The sequence below is a fragment of the Oncorhynchus gorbuscha genome, linkage group LG04 (genome assembly GCF_021184085.1).
Source record: "Oncorhynchus gorbuscha isolate QuinsamMale2020 ecotype Even-year linkage group LG04, OgorEven_v1.0, whole genome shotgun sequence".
In the NCBI taxonomy this organism is placed as follows: domain Eukaryota; kingdom Metazoa; phylum Chordata; class Actinopteri; order Salmoniformes; family Salmonidae; genus Oncorhynchus; species Oncorhynchus gorbuscha.
In genome coordinates, this window is record NC_060176.1 from 48,160,240 (window position 1) to 48,179,194 (window position 18,955).

General features: G+C 41.5%; 2 protein-coding genes across 7 annotated transcripts in view; both read left to right on the forward strand.

Annotated features, from left to right (window-relative positions):
* LOC124034177 (transport and Golgi organization 2 homolog) overlaps positions 1–4,601 on the forward strand; it is a 55,879-nt gene extending 51,278 nt beyond the window's left edge. For 4 of the 5 annotated variants that reach the window (XM_046347015.1, XM_046347013.1, XM_046347016.1 and 1 more), the window contains exons 8-9: positions 3,407–3,511; positions 4,094–4,601. In XM_046347015.1, the coding sequence (XP_046202971.1) occupies positions 3,407–3,511; positions 4,094–4,214 (226 nt within the window). In that variant the 3' untranslated portion in view covers positions 4,215–4,601. The remainder of the gene's footprint in view (positions 1–3,406; positions 3,512–4,093) is intronic. The other variant, XM_046347017.1, reaches the window with a different exon arrangement.
* Positions 4,602–7,697: 3,096 nt separating this feature from the next.
* LOC124034178 (microprocessor complex subunit DGCR8-like) lies at positions 7,698–18,513 on the forward strand. 2 transcript variants are annotated; one of them, XM_046347019.1, is made up of 14 exons: positions 7,698–7,868; positions 8,337–9,356; positions 11,489–11,657; positions 11,883–12,025; positions 12,255–12,606; positions 12,819–13,016; positions 13,170–13,271; positions 13,438–13,536; positions 13,648–13,751; positions 13,884–13,984; positions 14,079–14,185; positions 14,493–14,620; positions 14,822–14,935; positions 16,365–18,513. In XM_046347019.1, exons 2-14 carry the CDS (start codon positions 8,652–8,654, stop codon positions 16,446–16,448), a joined length of 2,406 nt encoding a protein of 801 aa, XP_046202975.1. In that variant the 5' UTR covers positions 7,698–7,868; positions 8,337–8,651; the 3' UTR covers positions 16,449–18,513. The 2 variants fall into 2 exon arrangements, with proteins under 2 accessions (XP_046202975.1, XP_046202976.1); XM_046347020.1 differs by having other exon boundaries at positions 7,701–7,868; positions 13,648–13,730.
* The last annotated feature ends 442 nt before the right edge of the window (positions 18,514–18,955 follow it).

An 18,955-nucleotide genomic window follows, 5' to 3' on the forward strand; every position in this document is an offset into this window, starting at 1 on the left:
TCTGGATTTCTTTTCTCATTTTGTCTGTCATAGTTGAAGTGTACCTAATGACGAAAATTACAGGCCTCCCTCATCTTTTTAAGTGGGAGAACTTGCACAATTGGTGGCTGACTAAATACTTTTTTACCCCACTGTATATAATCAAGGATAATTAACGTTTTAAGGCTTGATTCTGTCATATTTGAGGCACGGTATGTTCCGCTCAAATGGTCACAAGATCGGAGAATAAAGGACAGTGCTTGTTACACATCACCCACCATGAATCTGAGCCGAGGCGGTCTGCATATTGAAACTACTAAATCATGAACTTAATCGTTTAAAACCTGGACGTTTTATGTCATTTTATGAAGCATATTTTGTTTCTAAGTTGCCTAGACAAAATAAGACCATAGGCATGACTTGCTCGTAACATATTTGAGAGTAACAAACAAGGACCTCTAAATGTCTAAATATGCTCACTCATTATGGGTTTGCGAGTACCACACGTGGACATTCCACATGGCTACGTGAGGTACAAATGTGAACACTCAATATGACTTGGAGAAAGTATAGTCCTGCACACATTACGTGAATGTGAAATTGAAAAAAATAAGTACACTGCTCTAGCTGGAATCCTGCTCTTTTATCTCAACTTAATTGCAAACCTTTTAGTCAGTGAACTTTTGCTCTCCAGACAGCGCATACCTTTCTCTCCAACAGGTTTGCCAGCTTCAGAATGTACATCATGTTCTTCTGAAACTTACTTTGTCGTATTATATAACTCCAATTTTTGTTACTTTCAGTTCAGTAATGACTTTCTATTCAGTGTACAGTTTTTTTCCCCCCCATTCACCTAGTAACATTAAAGTTGTGCTAAAGAGTTATACTTTTACAGTTGGTTCCCATCCAAAAGGAGGTTTGAATAAGAATTTGAGAACAGTGTATTTTCTATCAGTACAGTACATTTGGAAAGTATTCAGACCCCTTTCCTTTTTCCACATTTTGTAACGTTACAGCCTTATTATTATTTTTTCCTCATCAATCTACACACTACCCCATAATGATAATAAAGGGAAAACTGGTTTTTAGTGTTATTATATTTATTTAAAAAATGAAAACATACCTTATTTACAAAAGAATTCAGACCCTTTGCTATGATATTTCCATTGATTGTCCTTGATGTTTCTACAATTTGATTGGAGTCCACCTGTGGTAAATTTAAATTGATTGGACATGATTTGGAAAGGCAAACACCTGTCTATATAAGGTCCCACAGTTGACAGTGCATGTCATAGTCATAGGCACCTTAAGACTCTCAGACCATGAGAAAATATTTTCTGGTCTGATGAAACCAATATTGAACTATTTGGCCTGAATGCCAAGCGTCACGTCTGGAGGAATCCTGGCAACATCCCTATGGTGAAGCATGGTGGTGGCATCATGCTGTTGGTATGTTTTTCAACGGCAGGGACTGAGAGACTAGTTAGGATGAGGAAAGGATGAATGGAGATCCTTGATGAAAACCTGCTCCAGAGTGAAAGTTCACCTTACAACAAGACAATGACCCTAAGCACACAACCAAGACAACGCAGGAATGTCTTCGGGACAAGCCTCTGAATGTTCTTGAGTGGCCCAGCCAGTGACCGGACTTGAAACCGATCTAACATCTCTGGGGAGACCTGAAAATAGCGTTGCAGCGACACTCACCATCCAACCTGACAGAGCTTGAGAGAATTTGCAGAGAATGGGAGAAACTCCTTGTAACGGTGTTCGTCTGTTGAAGGAAGAGAGTCGGACCGAAATGCAGCGTGTTTGTTACTCATGATCTTTAATGAATGAAAAGTGACGATACATAAAATAACTAAATACAAAAACAACAAACGGAACGAGAAACCTATTACAGCCTATCTGGTGAACACTACACAAAGACAGGAACAATCACCCACGAAATACAAAGCGAAACTAAGGCTGCCTAAATACGGTTCCCAATCAGAGACAACGAGAATCACCTGACTCTGATTGAGAATCGCCTCAGGCAGCCAAGCCTATACAACACCCCTAAACAGCCGCGATCCCAAATACTACAAACCCCAATACGAAAAACAACATATAAACCCATGTCACACCCTGGCCTACCCGAACATATAACAAAAACACAAAATACAATGACCAAGGCGTGACACTCCTCAAATACAGGTGTGCCAACCTAGTAGCATCATACCCAAGAAGACTGATGTAAAGGGTCTGAATACTTATGTGAATGTGATATTTCAGTTTTGCATTTTTTATAAATTAGCAAACATGCCTAGACACCTGTTTTTGCTTGCTCATTATAAATCATTGTATTGATTGATGTGGGGAGAATAAAAATATATATATATATACACACACCTTAGCCAAATACATTTAAATTCAGTTTTTCAAAATTCCTGACATTGAATCAGAGTAAAAATTCCCTGTCTTAGGTCAGTTAGGATCACCACTTTATTTTAAGAATGTGAAATGTCAGAATAATAATAGTGATTTGGAGACACTGCTCCAAAACCGTCAAAAGCCAGACTACGGTTTGCAACTGCACATGGTGACAAAGATCGTATTTTTAGGAGAAATGTCCTCTGGTCTGAAGAAAAGAAAAAAATATAACTGTTTGGCCATAATGACCATCGTTATGTTTGGAGGAAAAAGGGGGAGGCTTGCAAGCCAAAGAACACCATCCCAACCGTGAAGCACAGGGGTGGCAGCATCATGTTGTGGGGGTGATTTGCTGCAGGAGGGACTGGTGCACTTCACAAAATCGAAAATAATAATTTGTTCTTAACTGACTTGCTTAGTTAAATAAAGGTAAAATAAAAATAAAAATAAATTGTGGGCAGAACTGAAAAAGCATGTGCAAGCAAGGAGGCCTACAAACCTGACTCAGTTACACCAGCTCTGTCAGGAGGAATGGGCCAAAATTCACCCAAGTTATTGTGGGAAGCTTGTGGAAGGCTACCCCGAAATGTTTGACACAAGTTAAACAATTTAAAGGCAATGCTACCAAATAGGGTGTAATTGAGTGTATGTAAACTTCTGACCCACTGGGAATGTGATGAAAGAAATAATATCTGAAATAAATCATTCTCTACTATTATTCGGACATTTCACGTTCTTAAAATAAAGTGTTGATCCTAACTGACCTAAGACACTGAATTTTTACTCTGATTAAATGTCAGGAATTGTGAAAAACTGAGTTTAAATGTATTTGGTTAAGGTATATGAAAACTTCTGACTTCAACTGTATATACGTATGTGTATGTATATGTAATCCATTTTAGAATAATCTGAATACTTTCCGAATGCACTGTACATCCCTGACTCTTTCTGTTACAAAACTCTTAAAAGTAAAGAGAAGGTTTGAGTGAGAACGGATTCTTTCTCTATTCTTCAGGAACACCCCTGACCCAGCCCAGGAGAGCCAGGGTGAAGGGTACAGCAGCCCCATGCTCCGGGCCCTGTCCTCTGTGTGTGTTCGCTCCCCGCATTACGGCACAAGGTCAGATTCCTCCCTGTCCCTGACAGCAATTAGCTTGGCCAGAGTCACAATATAATAGAGTGGCCTATAAACCTTGCCAATGTCCCACATAGTGTTATTTAATTCTGTGGTCATGGTCTCACCAATTAGCTCTCCCATTTGTCATGCGGGGCCTGCCCTCAGGGGAAGATTGTGCTGGAGGGTGTGAGACCAGGGTCATATTCATAGGGTACATGGGAAGACAAAAACAATTGTTTCTTATTTGACAAATCTATTGTCATATTCATTGGTGCACACCGTAGCAAACGGGAAACGTTTTGTGAATGAAAACTAGTTTCTTATTGGACAAATCCAGGTAGTACCTTTTTTGTTTCAGTCCATGTTGATCTGTTTGGTGCATAATGAATACGCCCCATACATCATACAGCCCCTGGTGCATATAATCTCATCTATAACCAGCCTGCCCTCTGGCCTCGAAGTCGTGTGATTATGAAAGGTGATTGGGGAAATCCAGAATCACAATGTTTTCCCCATATTTGAAATGCACAAGCCATTCTTGTTTCACCCCTCTATTATTTCTGATGTTTTGTCTTCCTGTTTCAGGACCAATACCATTATCCTAATAGACGCATCAGGGAATGTGACCTTCACAGAGCGCACCATGCTCAACTGTGACGTCAGCCAATGGAGCACAAGCTCTTTCCAGTTCAAAATCCAGAACTGAAGACCGCTAAATGGGGCTATATGGGAATCACACTCTGTGCCTTTCTGCATCCAACCTCCTCCCTATCCCTCCTTCTTCCACAGCAAGCTCTGGCTTCACAATAGTGAAATGAACATGAAGATTGATTTGCTATTTAAAATGGTGGTGGGAGAGAGTCAAATTATGGCACTTTTTTTCAGAGAGATTGATGCACTGTTCATGTAATTGTCTTTGGGGAATACGTTTTAGCTTGACTTAGACGTGTGAATTAATTAAATCATACATAATGGGTGCTATTCTTATTTTGTTAATTGGATTAAAATATTATTTTGAGGTGTGTGCTTAAGTGTATTGCCAAAGAACAAATGTAATTTAATAACCAAAGTAAATTATTTACATTTAACATTGCATCTATTTTCTCAACACTGGTTTTGTGGCTCAGTCTGCCTTCTACTAGCCATGTTTGTTTGTGTCTTCAGTTTAAGTGTAAAATTCTAACACTCTTAGAAGCAGCAGCAGCCATCAATATCCTTCTAAAATTCTGTAATAAGAATGACTGGTTTGGGTTCCTCAATTCAGGTGTTTAACTTTTCTGTGACAGAATTATGAAGGTATATTGCAACAGCCTGCCTTATAGAATAATAGTTCATTGCCACAGATTTTGACTTTGCGACCGAGGTTTGCTTGTTAAGTAAAACAGAGGAAAGCACTTCAAATGTTTTTCTAAGTGGTAATCAAAGTGTTTTTCTTTGTTTTCCTGCCTTGTTCCACATACTGCGTAGGAGAGACATTTCACAGCAAGGAAAACAAACTAAAAGGATTATTTTTGTCACTCACATCTGCAGTGTTCGGATTTCTGGTTCAAACACTTATTCACAATAGTGAGAGTTACAATGGAGAGTGGCTGTTACAAATTGTGTTGATGTTCTGCCAATGATGAGGATCCTTCAGTGGTTTTCTAAGTTTGATGTTACTGACCTCCGGTATCCGTAGAAGTTCAGAAACCTCTGTTTACCACATCACTGGTGTCTTGATATAAATTGTGAATATAGTACTTTTAATCTGTATTTATATAAACATGTTCTGTGTTTGCAGAACATGGGAGTTGTTATAGAACTCCAGCAAAAAATAGCGAGCTGCATGTTGCATATGAGTACATTTCACACAACTTTTAGATTTTAAGGCTTTTATGAATGTTCTGCTTCATACACTGCTCATAAAAATAAAGGGAACACTAAAATAACACATCCTAGAGCTGAATGAATGAAATATTCTTTACATAGTTGAATATGCTGACAACAAAATCGAACAAAATGTATCAATGGAAATCCAATTGATCTACCCATGGAGGTCTGGATTTGGAGCCACACTCAAAATTAAAGTGGAAAACCACACTACAGGCTGATCCAACTTTGATGAATTGTCCTTAATAAAACAAGTCAAAATGAGGCTCAGTAGTGTGCGTGGCCTCCACGTGCCTGTATGACCTCCCTACAAACACCTGGGCATGCTCCTGATGAGGTGGCGGATGGTCTTCTGAGGGATCTCCTTCCAGACCTGGACTAAAGCATCTGCCAACTCATGGACAGTCTGTGGTGCAACGTGGCGTTGGTGGATGGAGCGAAACATGATGTCCCAGATGTGCTCAATTGGATTCAGGTCTGTGGAACGGGCGGACCAGTCCATAGCATCAATGCCTTCCTCTTGCAGGAACTGCTGACACACTCCAGCCACATGAGGTCTAGCATTGTCTTGCATTAGGAGGAACCCAGGGCCAACCGCACCAGCATATGGTCTCACAAGGGGTCTGAGGATCTCATCTCGGTACCCAATGGCAGTCAAGCCATTTGCACAACAGCATGTGAAATGTATTGTCAATCAGTGTTGCTTCCTAAGTGGACAGTTTGATTTTCACAGAAGTGTGATTGACTTGGAGTTACATTGTGTTGTTTAAGTGTTCCCTTTATTTTTTTGAGCAGTGTATAATGTTGGTGTCATCATCGCAAATCAACTGCATTATACTTCAACCAGTAAAATGGCTCTTAGTGTTAGGGTTGCGTCAATTCGAATCTGGTATCAGGATAAATATGACATTGAGTCACCGATGGTATACTATGTATTTTTTATTAGCTAAGCAATAAGTGGTAAATGCAGTTTTCGTTTATACGGCCTCTCTGTCCCACCTCGCAGGGCAAACAGAGAACTGACTCGTTCCTGACAAAGATATTATAATATACTCTGAACAGAGGTAGTTCCTGCTTCCGAGCCGGCCTGTCAGAGTAGAGACTAGGCGTGGTTTAAACTCACCCAGCCTATAGTTGATTGATGGCGTAGAGGCTGGTCCCAGCCCCCTAAGCGCTTCAGTAGTCAGTAGTTGTAGCTGTGTAGAATATACAGTTATCAGGCACCTGTCTCCTGTTATCTAACAAAAGACCGTTTGTTCTCGCAACACTACGTTCTGAATGTGCCCCCCCAACAAGTCAACAGTCTCTGTCTTCTTGTTATTCTGTATTATTCCATCATGAGAAAGGCCCATGGCCCTAAAACTGTTAACAATGTTTCAAGTCAGCTATGTTGCATAACATACATCCACAAGCCAACAGCAGATAATATTCAATCACATATATGGTAACGGGCTATAGTGCATAACACAGAATCCTCATATTAGGCTGTAGGAAAAAGCTAGCCAATGTCAATGAGCGTTAGCAATCTAGCTAACAATTACTGCATCCAAAATACTTATTTGCAAAGATCACAACCAAATATAATTTTAGCGATTGTTAAAGCAAGAATCAAAGCATCATTGTAAGCTATGAGAATCCCAAAAGTTATTTTGTTTAGAAGTAATAAAACGGTAAATCTAGGCTATGTTGAATTTGAGCAGATGGCCGCCAAGAGTAGCGCGCATCTATGCGTTACGTCAGTGTCGTATACTGGAAAAGGGTCTATTGCAAATGTTATGTATTCTTTCAAGAATAGATCTGATCAGGCAATTTTTTTAGACAATCGCAAGTTTATTAACGCAATGTCGTGTATGGTTTGTCGCTGAATAAACTGCCATTGCAACGGTTGTCACAGTTTCTATGTTTAAATATTGATTCTTATGTAATTTGCAGAAACTTTTGAATCTTCAGTAAACAAGATGGGTGTGTGTGAGTGTTGTTCAGAGGCTCTATTGCAGGTTAGAAACAGCAGGGTTCTCATTTTAGGAGACTATGCAGATACAATTGCATACTATGTTTAATGTATTATGATTTATCTTGTTTCACTGATCGCTACTTTGCATACAATTTTACTGGTGAAGACAGTGGGTGAAGATGATTGCCACCCAGCGTCAGTATGTGGCCACTGCAATTCGCAACCCAATTGTGCCTACCGTTGTCATTGGTCAACTGTGATCTATTCTAATGTTTGATTGGTCGATTTATTCCCGCAGTGAGGCAAAGGCCTGCCTTTGTCGGTTGTTGATTAGTGTGCCCACGTAGAACTAAATGGTGATTGGATTCTTCACCGCTCAATCGTCAAAATGCCGGTATTGGGGGTGGTGTTTCAGAAGAATCCTGCAGCTGTCTGCAAGATGGCGGAACGGGGAAGGGATCTGTCTGGTCTCGTTAAGATAATAAAATAATTTAGATTAGCTAGCTAAGGGAAGAACATTTTGTAAATGAAATATAGGTGAGTGATCAAATGTGCTCATTGTTTCTGTGTTTAATATTTAGCCCAGTCATATTGACACCTAATTGTGTAGCTTAACCGCTTAGCTTCAAGTTTGAGCTAAGCTAACCAGGTAGCTAAAGTTAGCTAGGCTAGTGCGTAGAAGGACAGTACAAATTGCTCGTCTTTTGAAATCGTTCAGTTTCGAAGGTGCCCCATATTGCTAACCATTAGCCAAGGGGTTAGCATTAGATGCCTTTGTAGGGTGAATCCAGATTTCTAAATATATTGCACAGACCGCTAACTAACGTTAGCATTCTGCAATCAAGGAAGGATTTTTTTTTTGCTTGCTTGGCCTGTGGTGCTGGCATTAGTAAGCCATCATAAAAATGCTGCATAATGTGCATAGCTACCTTGGCTACATGTTTTTGCACCGCAATGTTGCTCTCTTGGCATCAATTATTGACTGACATGTCTCTGTTTTTCTAGCTCTGACGGAGGATTTGCCAGTGGAGGAGTCGCAGTGCCTAGAACCCGAGTAATATAAGCTGAATGCATTGTGATTTCCAGTAATTGAGACAGTGATTCTAAAAAGCTGTCTACATTAATGAAAAGAACAATGTAGTCAGCTTAGCATATTCAACACTGGTACATGATCAACACAGGGAAGTTGTTTTGTTCGAAATCTTGTGCAATGTGCTTCTGCATGCATTTGAGCTAAATACTTATAAGAACAGGTTGCAAAAACAGTCAGGGTGACCCATAGAGAATTTGTTGTATTTAGTGATTCATAAGACAGTCAACATGGAGATAGATGACATATTACCCCCCTTGCCTTTGGAGCCACCTGATGATTTAAACTCAGAGGGCCTTAATGGTAAAGCGCAGCCTCCACCACCTCCCCTGCAAACGTCCAGTGACGCAGAGGAAATGGACGTTAGCTCTGGTGGTGATGGACAGACACACACCCCAGCAGGGGACCAGGGCCTGGGGCTCCTCGCCAAGGGCTCCATAACCTTCAGTAATAACCTGTCAGATGAGGTCGAACCCAGCTCACTGTGCCCTAGAACAGCCCGCCATGCGCCCCCTGTCAGCAAGTTCCTACCAGAGCTTAAGTTACTACAAGACATTAAGATCAGTGTCAGTGTTGTAGATAGCAGCAGGCGCAAAGATAGGAAGGTGCTGTACACAGGGATCGGTCAGGAGGGTGGTGGTGTAGGGGAGACCAGCTCAGAGGGCCTTAATGGTGAGTTGCATGATGCCAATACAGACCTAGGAGCTGTTGAGGGTAGCTTAGGACTGGGGAACGGGATGGTCTGTGGCAGTGCAGAGAGGAGGGGGGAAGAGGCAGACTTGGAGAACAAAGTGGAATTTGCGGTCTTGGACGAGCTGGAGGACTTCAGTCAGGACTTCCTGGATACGGAGAATGTGGAGCAGGGGGGTTTCAGGTCTGAGGAAATGGTTCAACCGGAGAATGCTGACGAGGAGAACCTGAATTACTCATATGAGGTACGTAACCAAGGGGCCCTGTCTTTGCCTCTGCAGAGCCTTGTCATTGTCCACTCACTGATCTTTTGTGCCTTGTTCACACTAGTGCTGACCCGAAACCGTAATGGCTTGGATATTCTTTTCACATCCTTTCCAGCACAGTTCCAGCAACTATGGAAGATGCGTAACAACGATGCAGATAACGATTCTTGTGTGGAGAACTTACCGATACTGAAATATCTGCCGTAATTAAAACATAACTATTTTTCATTTCCCCAGTGTAAATTTTTTTTTCCACGCCGCATTTTTATAAATTGCCAGCAGTTGTCCAAGAAATATGCTTCAAATGTTGTTTTCTTACTTTGTGAAATGAATGATGCATCATGAGAATGGCTGCCAGTGTTCAGATAATCATAAGTTAAAATTTTTGTTATCTTATTTATCGGTGGAATCATTGTCCGATAATAGGGACTAAAAAGCCAATATCAGACATGGGTGGACCGACATAATATCGGTCAGGCTCTAGCGACGATGTTACCCCAGTATGGTTTGGTTCTGCAATGTGAAAAGGGTAATCGTGTACAGCCATTTTTCTGGTGACGTTGGAATAAAATGTCAGCTTGTTCATCGTAGTTCTGATTCTTGATGGAAGCAGCGGAAATTCCTTATCTTTTCTACTTGAGGTTGACATACACTACCGGTCAAAAGTTTTAGAACACTTACTCGTTCAAAGGTTTTTCTTTATTTTTACTATTTTCTACATTGTAGAATAATAGTGAAGACATCAAAACTATTAAACAGAAAGGTATATAACAAATCAAAATATTTGAGATTCTTCAAATAGCCACCCTTTGCCTTGATGACATCTTTGCCGATTCTTTGCATTCTCTCAACCAGCTTCATGAGGTAGTCACCTGGAATGCATTTCAATAAAAAGGTGTGCCTTGTTAATTTGTGGAATTTCTTTCCATAATGTGTTTGAGGCAACCAAGTGTGCTGTGACAAGGTAGGGGTGGTATAATACCAAGTCCATATTAGGGCAAGAACCGCTCAAATAAGCAAAGAGAAACAACAGTCCATCATTACTTTAAGACACGAAGGTCAGTCAATCCGGAACATTTGCAGCCCAAATGCGTCAGAGTTCACGTAACAGACATTCAACATCAACTGTTCAGAGGAGACTGTGAATCAGGTGCTCATGGTCGAATTGCTGCAAAGAAACCACTACTAAAGGACACCAATAAGAAGTGACTTGCTTGGGCCAAGAAACACGAGCAGTGTATATTAGACTGGAGGATATCTGTCCTTTTTGATCTGAGTCCAAATTGGAAATTTTTGGCTCCAACTGCCTTGTCTTTGTGAGACGTGTGCGTGTGTATTTCCCACCGCAACGCATGTAGGTGGTGGTTTTATGGTGTGGGGGTGCTTTGCTAATGACACTGATTTATTTAGAATTCAGGACTTAACCAGCATTCCATCTGGTTTGCGCTTAGTCCCACTATCATTTGTTTTTAAACAGGACAGTGACCCAACACACCTCCAGGCTGTGTAAGGGCTAGTTTACCAAGAAGTCATCTGGTAAACCTGGCCTCCACAATCATCTGACCTCAACCCCAATTGAGATGATTTGGGATGCGTTGGTCCGCACAGTGAAGGAAAAGCAGCAAACAAGTGTTCAGCATATGTGGGAACTCCTTCAAGACTGTTGGATAAGCATTCCTCATGAAGCTCGTTGAGAAAGAGGTGGCTACTTTTTGAAGAATCTAAAAAATACATTTAGTTCAACTGGGGGGGTTACTACATGATTCCATCTATTTAATAGTTTTCATGTCTTCACTATTCAACAATATAGAAAATAGTACAAATCAAACCCTTGAATTGAGTGTGTTCTAAAATTTTGACTGGTAGTGTAGTTGGTATGCTTAGTGTCTTCAAAAGTTCAACCTGATTTGAATCTCCTCTCATCCACTTTGTTTGTCCAAAACTTTTGTTTGTTATGCATGCCAGATATTGGTTGCAAACATGACTTGAAATTCCTTCTTGTGAACGTGCTGACAAGATGGCGTAGCCCTAATTGAATGGACGACATGGTAGGTTCAGGCTGCCGCCACCCCTCGATTCTCCCCCACACGCTCAACCACAGTCTTTTCCAGGAGGATTTCGACAATGATGTAGACGCTCTGCTGGAGGAGGGCATGCCCGTGCCCAAAAAGATGCGCCTGGCGGAGGGGGCTGCTGAGTATGCAGGGGACAGTGACCACGCGTCGGACGGGGAGGGAGGCGTTCAGCCCATGATGACCAAAATTAAAACAGTCCTGAAGAGTGAGTGGTGGATGTCTGGCGCTGATCTGCCTTTGGTAACGGTGTATCTGAGCCTGACACACATTGATGTTATGTGTTCATATCATATCTTATGAATGCATAACATCACGTTTGTGAGAGGACGCTGATGGTGTGCGATGTGTAGTCGTGTCTGTCTGCAAACGTTGTATTGTGTGTGTGTGTGTGTTTGACGCTGATGTGTAGTGATGAGTGTGTGTTTCCCAGGTCGTGGGCGTCCACCCACTGAGCCACTACCTGATGGATGGATCATGACATTCCATAACTCTGGCATTCCAGTCTACCTGCACAGAGAGACCAGAGTAGTGACCTGGTCCAGACCTTACTTCCTGGGGACCGGGAGCATCAGGGTAAGACGTGGAAGTGATAAGACCGATGGAAACTGCTGTACATATGACTCTTTTAGAGGGTTAGGAACATGTTAGGAACCCCATTGTTATACACTGAATACTGGTGTAATATTTACATTTCTGGTAGGAATGGTCAAACTAAAGGAATAAGGATGAATGTCCATTTATTTCTCCTCAAACAACCGTAACAACCTACTTCTAACCAAACCCCTTGTGCCACTGCGTACAGAAACACGACCCTCCCACCAGTAGCATCCCCTGCTTGCACTATAGGAAGATGAAGGATCACGAGGAAAGGCAACAGAACGGAGAGGTGACACCCAACGCTGCGGTGTCTCCGGTGAAGCCTGGGGAAGAGGCAGACTCCCTGGAGAGACCAGACGAGCCTGACTCCACAGCCCAGGAGGAGCCTACCACTGTGGCCCTTGGTCTGAGCCTGGGGGATGGAGAGGTGGAGTTGGAGACAGGCCTGGTCACAGAAGGAACCATAGAAAGGTGTCCTGTCCCGCACGGCAAGATGGCCCAGGGGGCTCTGGGACAGGTCAGGGCCACGGTGGAGGTGTGTAGAGATGAATCCATAGGTAAGGGTCAACACACTCCATGACGAGCAATTGTCTTGCCAGCAGGTAGTAGTTTTGAAAGCCATGGCTGATTGATATTTTATGTTTATCTTGTCAATTTAGGGGATAATAGTGTGTTGGTGGGTATTTCTAAAGAACAGCTATACACGTTAATTTTGGTTTCTAAAGCAACAATATAACTGATACCCCTCCCTTATTGAAACCCCAACCAGAAATTGAGGAGTTCCGCAGCTACCTGGAGAAGTGCTTTGACTTTGAACAAGTGACTGTGAAGAAGTTCCGTACCTGGGCAGAGCGCAGGCAGTTCAACAGGGACATGAAGAGGAAGCAGGCTGAGTCCGAGAGACCCATTCTGCCTGCCAACCAGAAGCTCATCACTCTGTCTGTATCAGATACCCCCACCAAGAAAGGTACTGGATGCAGAAGAAGAATCATATAGGCGTCATCTGAATTGGCACCCTATTCCCAAAAGTAGGACACTATTTTGGGGATAGGGTGTCAACTATTTCAGTGTGGAGTATTGAGCTAATCGCATCAACTCTTTCCCTCTTTATTTTTCTCAGAGTTTGTCATTAATCCAAATGGGAAGTCTGAAGTTTGCATCCTACATGAATATATGCAACGTGTCCTAAAGGTCCGACCTGTTTACAACTTTTTTGAATGTGGTAAGACCCTCTTTGTCTCTGCTCCCCGTCCATGATGTTGACTTTAAACTAGCTTGTCCAAGTGACAGTTTTTTTTTAGAACAAAACACATCACCAAAGCACTAACCTGAGAAAGGGCCTTTATGCCATTGGCACCAAATGAATCCTATTTTTCCATCTCCCCTAGAGAACCCAAGTGAACCCTTTGGCGCCTCCGTCATTATAGACGGAGTGACATATGGCACAGGAACTGCAAGCAGTAAGAAACTTGCCAAGAATAAAGCTGGTACAGTACTTTCATATCATTCTTTGAATTTCTATCCTCTTAAGCAGCTGCAAAGGCTGTCTGAACTATAAATAATCAGAAACGGCTTATTTACTGATGTCTCCCCTGTAGCTCGAGCCACACTGGAGATCCTCATCCCTGACTTTGTAAAGCAGACATCTGAGGAGAAGCTTGTAGAAGGGGATGAACTGGAGGTATCAGCCTGCCAATCATTGGAAAGGCCCTTAATTAATCTTCTTTTCGTGTTTGGTCGGATAACATGTCTCTTTTATAACATTGTACTTTACTAGCTAGTTGATAATTTGGCTGAATACTAATGTCCATTCATGTGTCTTTGTTTCCTGCAGTATTTTAATCATATCAGTATTGAAGATTCTAGGGTGTACGAACTGACCAATAAAGCAGGCTTACTCTCGCCATATCAGATTCTACACGAGTGCCTTAAGAGGTGAGACTCCAGACATGAGGTGTAAGCATAATCAAAAGTTCTGTTCTGATTAATCTGTTAACCTTGAATTTCAACTGTCTCTTGTGCCCGGTAGAAACCATGGAATGGGTGACACCAGCATTAAGTTTGAGGTGATCCCAGGGAAGAACCAGAAGAGTGAATATGTGATGACGTGTGGAAAGCACACTGTGCGTGGATGGTGTAAGTTAACCCCACACTGACCCTCCAGTCACCACAGCAAGTCCCAGACCTGACATGCTCCATGCCGCTCTGTGTTAATGTAGTGTAAAAGCAGCATTACGAATTGCAAATGCTTTGTTTTTTGTCAGCGCCATATATAGAGAATTCAGACAACTTTTACTCTGAACACCATGTTTGCGCCTTTGGGTATCTACACTATATATGGGTAAGAATTTCCCTGCTCAAAGCCGAGCTGTATTAATGCAGTGTAAATCTAGTTAGCATTACTAATGTCTGCTGCTCTGTATGTATATGTCCTGTTTTCCAGGCAAGAATAAGCGTGTGGGGAAGCAGCTGGCATCGCAGAAGATCCTACAGATGCTGCACCCCCACGTAAAGAACTGGGGGTCACTGCTCCGCATGTATGGCAGAGAGAGCAGTAAGATGGTGAAGAAGGTAGGTACTACCTGTACACCTCATATACTGTACCTCGGCACAGATGCTCCTATGCTGTTGGAGGCCCATAGGTCAGTTAGGGTCGTATAGACTTCAGCTCATCGGAAGCAAAACTGATTTGATGGCATATGCTGCTTCGCTTTCAACCAGATGTGAGTCTCATTTCTATAAACTGATGGCTTTTTTTTTCTTTTTTCACAGGAAAATTCAGACAAGAGTGTGATTGAACTTCAACAGTATGCCAAAAAGAACAGGCCAAATCTTCACATTCTGAACAAACTGCAAGAGGAGATGAAGAAACTGGCTAAAGAGAGGGTGAGTGTTACCTGTAGAGTGTAGAAGCTCCAATTTAGATTCTGGGTCTCTGGTGTAACCTCTGCATTTGGCGTCATCAGGGAGTTTTACGTCTGTCTGATAACCCTGTCAGGTTCCAAAGCTGCACTGAATCCAGTGTTGGACATAGAGGTACCTAGACAGGGAGATCTCTCTGCTTTCTGACACTCCTGCAATTCTTCTGGTCTTTGCTCTATTTGCAATGTCTCTGCACTGTGGTGTTACTCATATTTCATATGGTTGCTCCAGCCGTACCTTATTTCAGACGCTGTCATAAATCATGTTTGTACGCAAGTGTGCCCTGGATTATGATCTTGAATTATGTTTTACTGAGGTAAATTCCTCAGTTCGGTGCAGCAGTTCAAACTGTTAGGACAATTTCTGCGTTGTATTCATTAGGCACCAAGCGGTAGAGAATTGACAAAAATGACTACCTGAATTTGTCCAATTCGAAATACACTGAACCAAAATATATGTAAAGTGTTGGTTTCATGAGCTAAGATAAGATCCCTGAAATGTTCCATACGCACAAAAAGCTTCTAATTTTGTGCACAAATTTGTTTATATCTCTTTTAGTGAGCATTTCCACTTTGCCATGATTATCCATCCACCTGGCAGGTTTAGCGCATATCAAGAAGCTTAAACTACATGATTATTACACAGGTGCACCTTGTGCTGGGCACAATAAGGCCACTCTTAAAGTTGGTTTGCTGATGTCAAACGTTGTGAAGTGTCCCTTAGTGGATTTGGGGTTATTGTATGTGCAGGCATAAGCTACGGACAACTAATACAATTGCATTTTATCAATGGGAATTTGAATGCACCGAGACTGTGAAGAGATCGAGGCCCATTGTTGTGCCATTCTTCCTTCACCTCCTATTTCAGCATGATAATGCACTTCGCTAGGATCTGTACACAATTCCTGGAAGCTGAAAATGTCCCAGTTCTTCCATGGACTGCAAACTCACCAAAAATGTCACCCATTTAACATGTTTGGAATGCTCTGGATTGACGTGTATGACAGCGTGTTCCAGTTCCCGCCAATATCCAGCAATTTCGCACAGCCATTGAAGAGGAGTGGGACAACATTCCACAATCAACAGCCTGATCAACTCTATGCGAAGGAGATGTGTTGCTCTGCATGAGGCAAATGGTGGTAACACCAGATACTGATTGGCTTTCTGATCCACGCCCATATCTGTATTCCCAGTCATGTGAAATCCATAGATTAGGGACTAATGATTTTATTTCAATTGACTGATTTCCTTACAGTATATAAACAAATTCAGTAAAACCTTTGAAATTGTTGCATATATATTTGTTCAGTGTAAATGTATTTTTATCTGGTGCAAAACATTTTGCTACGGTGTGCCCTAATAAATACAACCCTGCTGTCTTTGTTGTGCTTCAGGCGGAAACCAGGAAGAAGCCCAAGATGACCATAATGGAGTCAGCCCAGCCTGGCAGTCAGCCGCTTTGTACTGTTGACGTCTAGGAACTATCACTGCACCAAACCTAACATGGCACTGACCAATGGTAGCCATAGTCACTGTCAGATAAAAAGTCGCGCCACCAATCTATCATCCAATTATGCATCATTGTGTAAGGGCAATACAACACATCTATACTATAAAGGTGGTCATCTTAGCACTGTTTCTCCAAGCTGTTTGTTATTTGACACCCCCCCCCCCCCCCAAGGTGTTTATGGTTCATTGTTAGTGGCTCGGGTAAGAATAGTACAACTGCACTAACAGACAGACTGACAGTAGAGTGAGCACCATCTACCTCTTGATGCAATCTCTACGCAGCAGCGCTTCTATAAATTGAACCACAGGGGTGCAGACAGACCTGTTGAGATGACTTGACATGTCTATGAACCACAGCAATTTCTGTCAGCCTGTTTACTCTGTAGTAATGACTGCTGAAAATCACTGGCCCCCCGTGTTTTATAGTTGCGATTTAATTTCTAATACACTCCATACTTTTCGGACACTGAACATTTTGAGCAGGTTTCCTTGTATGCTTAAAGCATAGCCTATTCAAAGGGATTTGTTTGCAGTCTCTGCTTTTGCTATTCTGGTACGTTGTGGAAAACCAATTTATATGCTGTTGTAATTTGGATATTGTTGATGTGTATAATTTGAATGGTGATTAGGGTCTCTGAGTATGAATGACAAGCTTACGTTTTCATTTGCACGTGAAACATTTACCTGATAAGACACAAATGAAGTTTTCTGCACAACTCCAGTCATACTTCTTGTTACATGCTCATGTTCTTAGTATGAGAAATGCATTTTGAATTTATTATGGAATGGACATTAAGAGGGACTAATAATTTGAGTTGCCTTTGTTCTGGATATACAGGATGAAACATATCAATGGACAGCTGATAAAGCTGGTCTGTCTAGCTAAGATCTTGTTTCCACGTTAGCACTGCAGACAACAAGCACAAGGGCTTGAAGTACTGTAGTCATTGAGATGTTAAAGTTGTTACATATTTAAGGCGGCCTATACTTTTGGACCTCTTTCTGTAATTAGATGTTAGCCACCATTTAAAAAAAAATACTAATTAAAGCAAAACAATAACATGCAGACTCTTATTATTTACCCATTAATTTAAGGACCCATATACAGATAAGAGAACCATTGGCTACATGTTGCCTTAGTTGACCCATTCCATGAAGGGCTCCCATCCCAGAGAACTCCCAGGGCCCAAGTCCCCCTTCAAGGGAAATGGATTGACCAAGCCCCTCCTGATACAGCATTTGTTTAGCCAGTTAAGATGTTGTCATAATGCGACTAGACATTAATATTGATGTTCTGGAAGAATTGCTTTTAGCATGTACAGATTTGAATTAAGAATTGTTTTAATGGTTTGGTCTTCTATAACAAGGTTTATTTGCCATTTATTGTGTGTGTGTGTGTTCTGATCAATCATGTTTTCAAACATTGTGTAGGATAACTACGATCCTCTGCATAAGGCAATCTTCGGAAATTAAGTTGGCACACTTTACCTCGAACAAAATACGATCATGTCATTATAATTAAATCTGATCGCTTAAGAAGCAGTGTGAACCAAAGCTTGAATACAGTCTTATGCATTTTTATAGAATACTGTAGGTTGCTGCATACAATACGTAAATATATATATATATATATATTACACACAGGAAAGGATAAAGATGCAATACCTGCTGGAACAAAATATAAACTGATTCATTGTGCATTCATTGTGACATTCGGTTTGTGCACTTTTTCTGAATGTTTAATGCAGCTGATCAGAATTCACCATTGTACACGGGCACAATGCTGTTGTATTGAATGACCCCCCACACACACACACACACACCTCATATTTGCGTGTTCTGTCTTGCCAGGTGTTAGTGTGTAAAGAAAATATGCCTTTTACACTTTTTAGAGTTGTAACAAGTTGTTTGCTAGAGATATTGCTGCCTAGAAAATGAAGTATGTAACAGCGACTTGGGATCGCTGACATTTTTTTTTTTTTTTTGGTTTATGCAAATAAAATCGTCATGACTTAGGCTGGCTCCTGCTTTAAATGACCCCTGTCTGTATTACTGTAACCAAATTAACCAGAGCTTATTTGGGGGGGGGTCTAATTCATACATGCATCAAGATGTCAACCAAGGAGCTATTAAACTGAATTTCACTTTTATCCTGCCCCAAATTGTACTATAAGATATCTACAGAGAACCCACATTAAATGAACAGCCTTGAGTCAAGTATTCACTCTTATGGCAAGCATAACTCGCATAGTAAGTTGCATGAACTCACTGTGTGCAATAAGTGTTTCATGTGATTTTGAATGACAACCTTCTCTACCCCACACAATTATCTTTAAGGTCTCAGTGGAGCAGTGGATTTCAAAAATATTCTGCAAAGGGGACCTATTGGTAGATGTGTACGTTTTTAAAAAGCATACATTAAATACCCCTTTGGATGGTGTACTGATACAGGCATTATTTGTAACTCGGTTGCTGG

Coding starts and splice junctions, on each gene's coding strand:
- LOC124034178 (XM_046347019.1), top strand. CDS start 8,652: ATGGAGATAGATGACATATTACCCCCCTTGCCTTTGGAGCCACCTGAT. Junction 12,607..12,818: donor GTGTAGAGATGAATCCATAG/GTAAGGGTCAAC, acceptor AACCCCAACCAG/AAATTGAGGAGTTCCGCAGC. Junction 13,752..13,883: donor TATCAGCCTGCCAATCATTG/GAAAGGCCCTTA, acceptor TGTTTCCTGCAG/TATTTTAATCATATCAGTAT.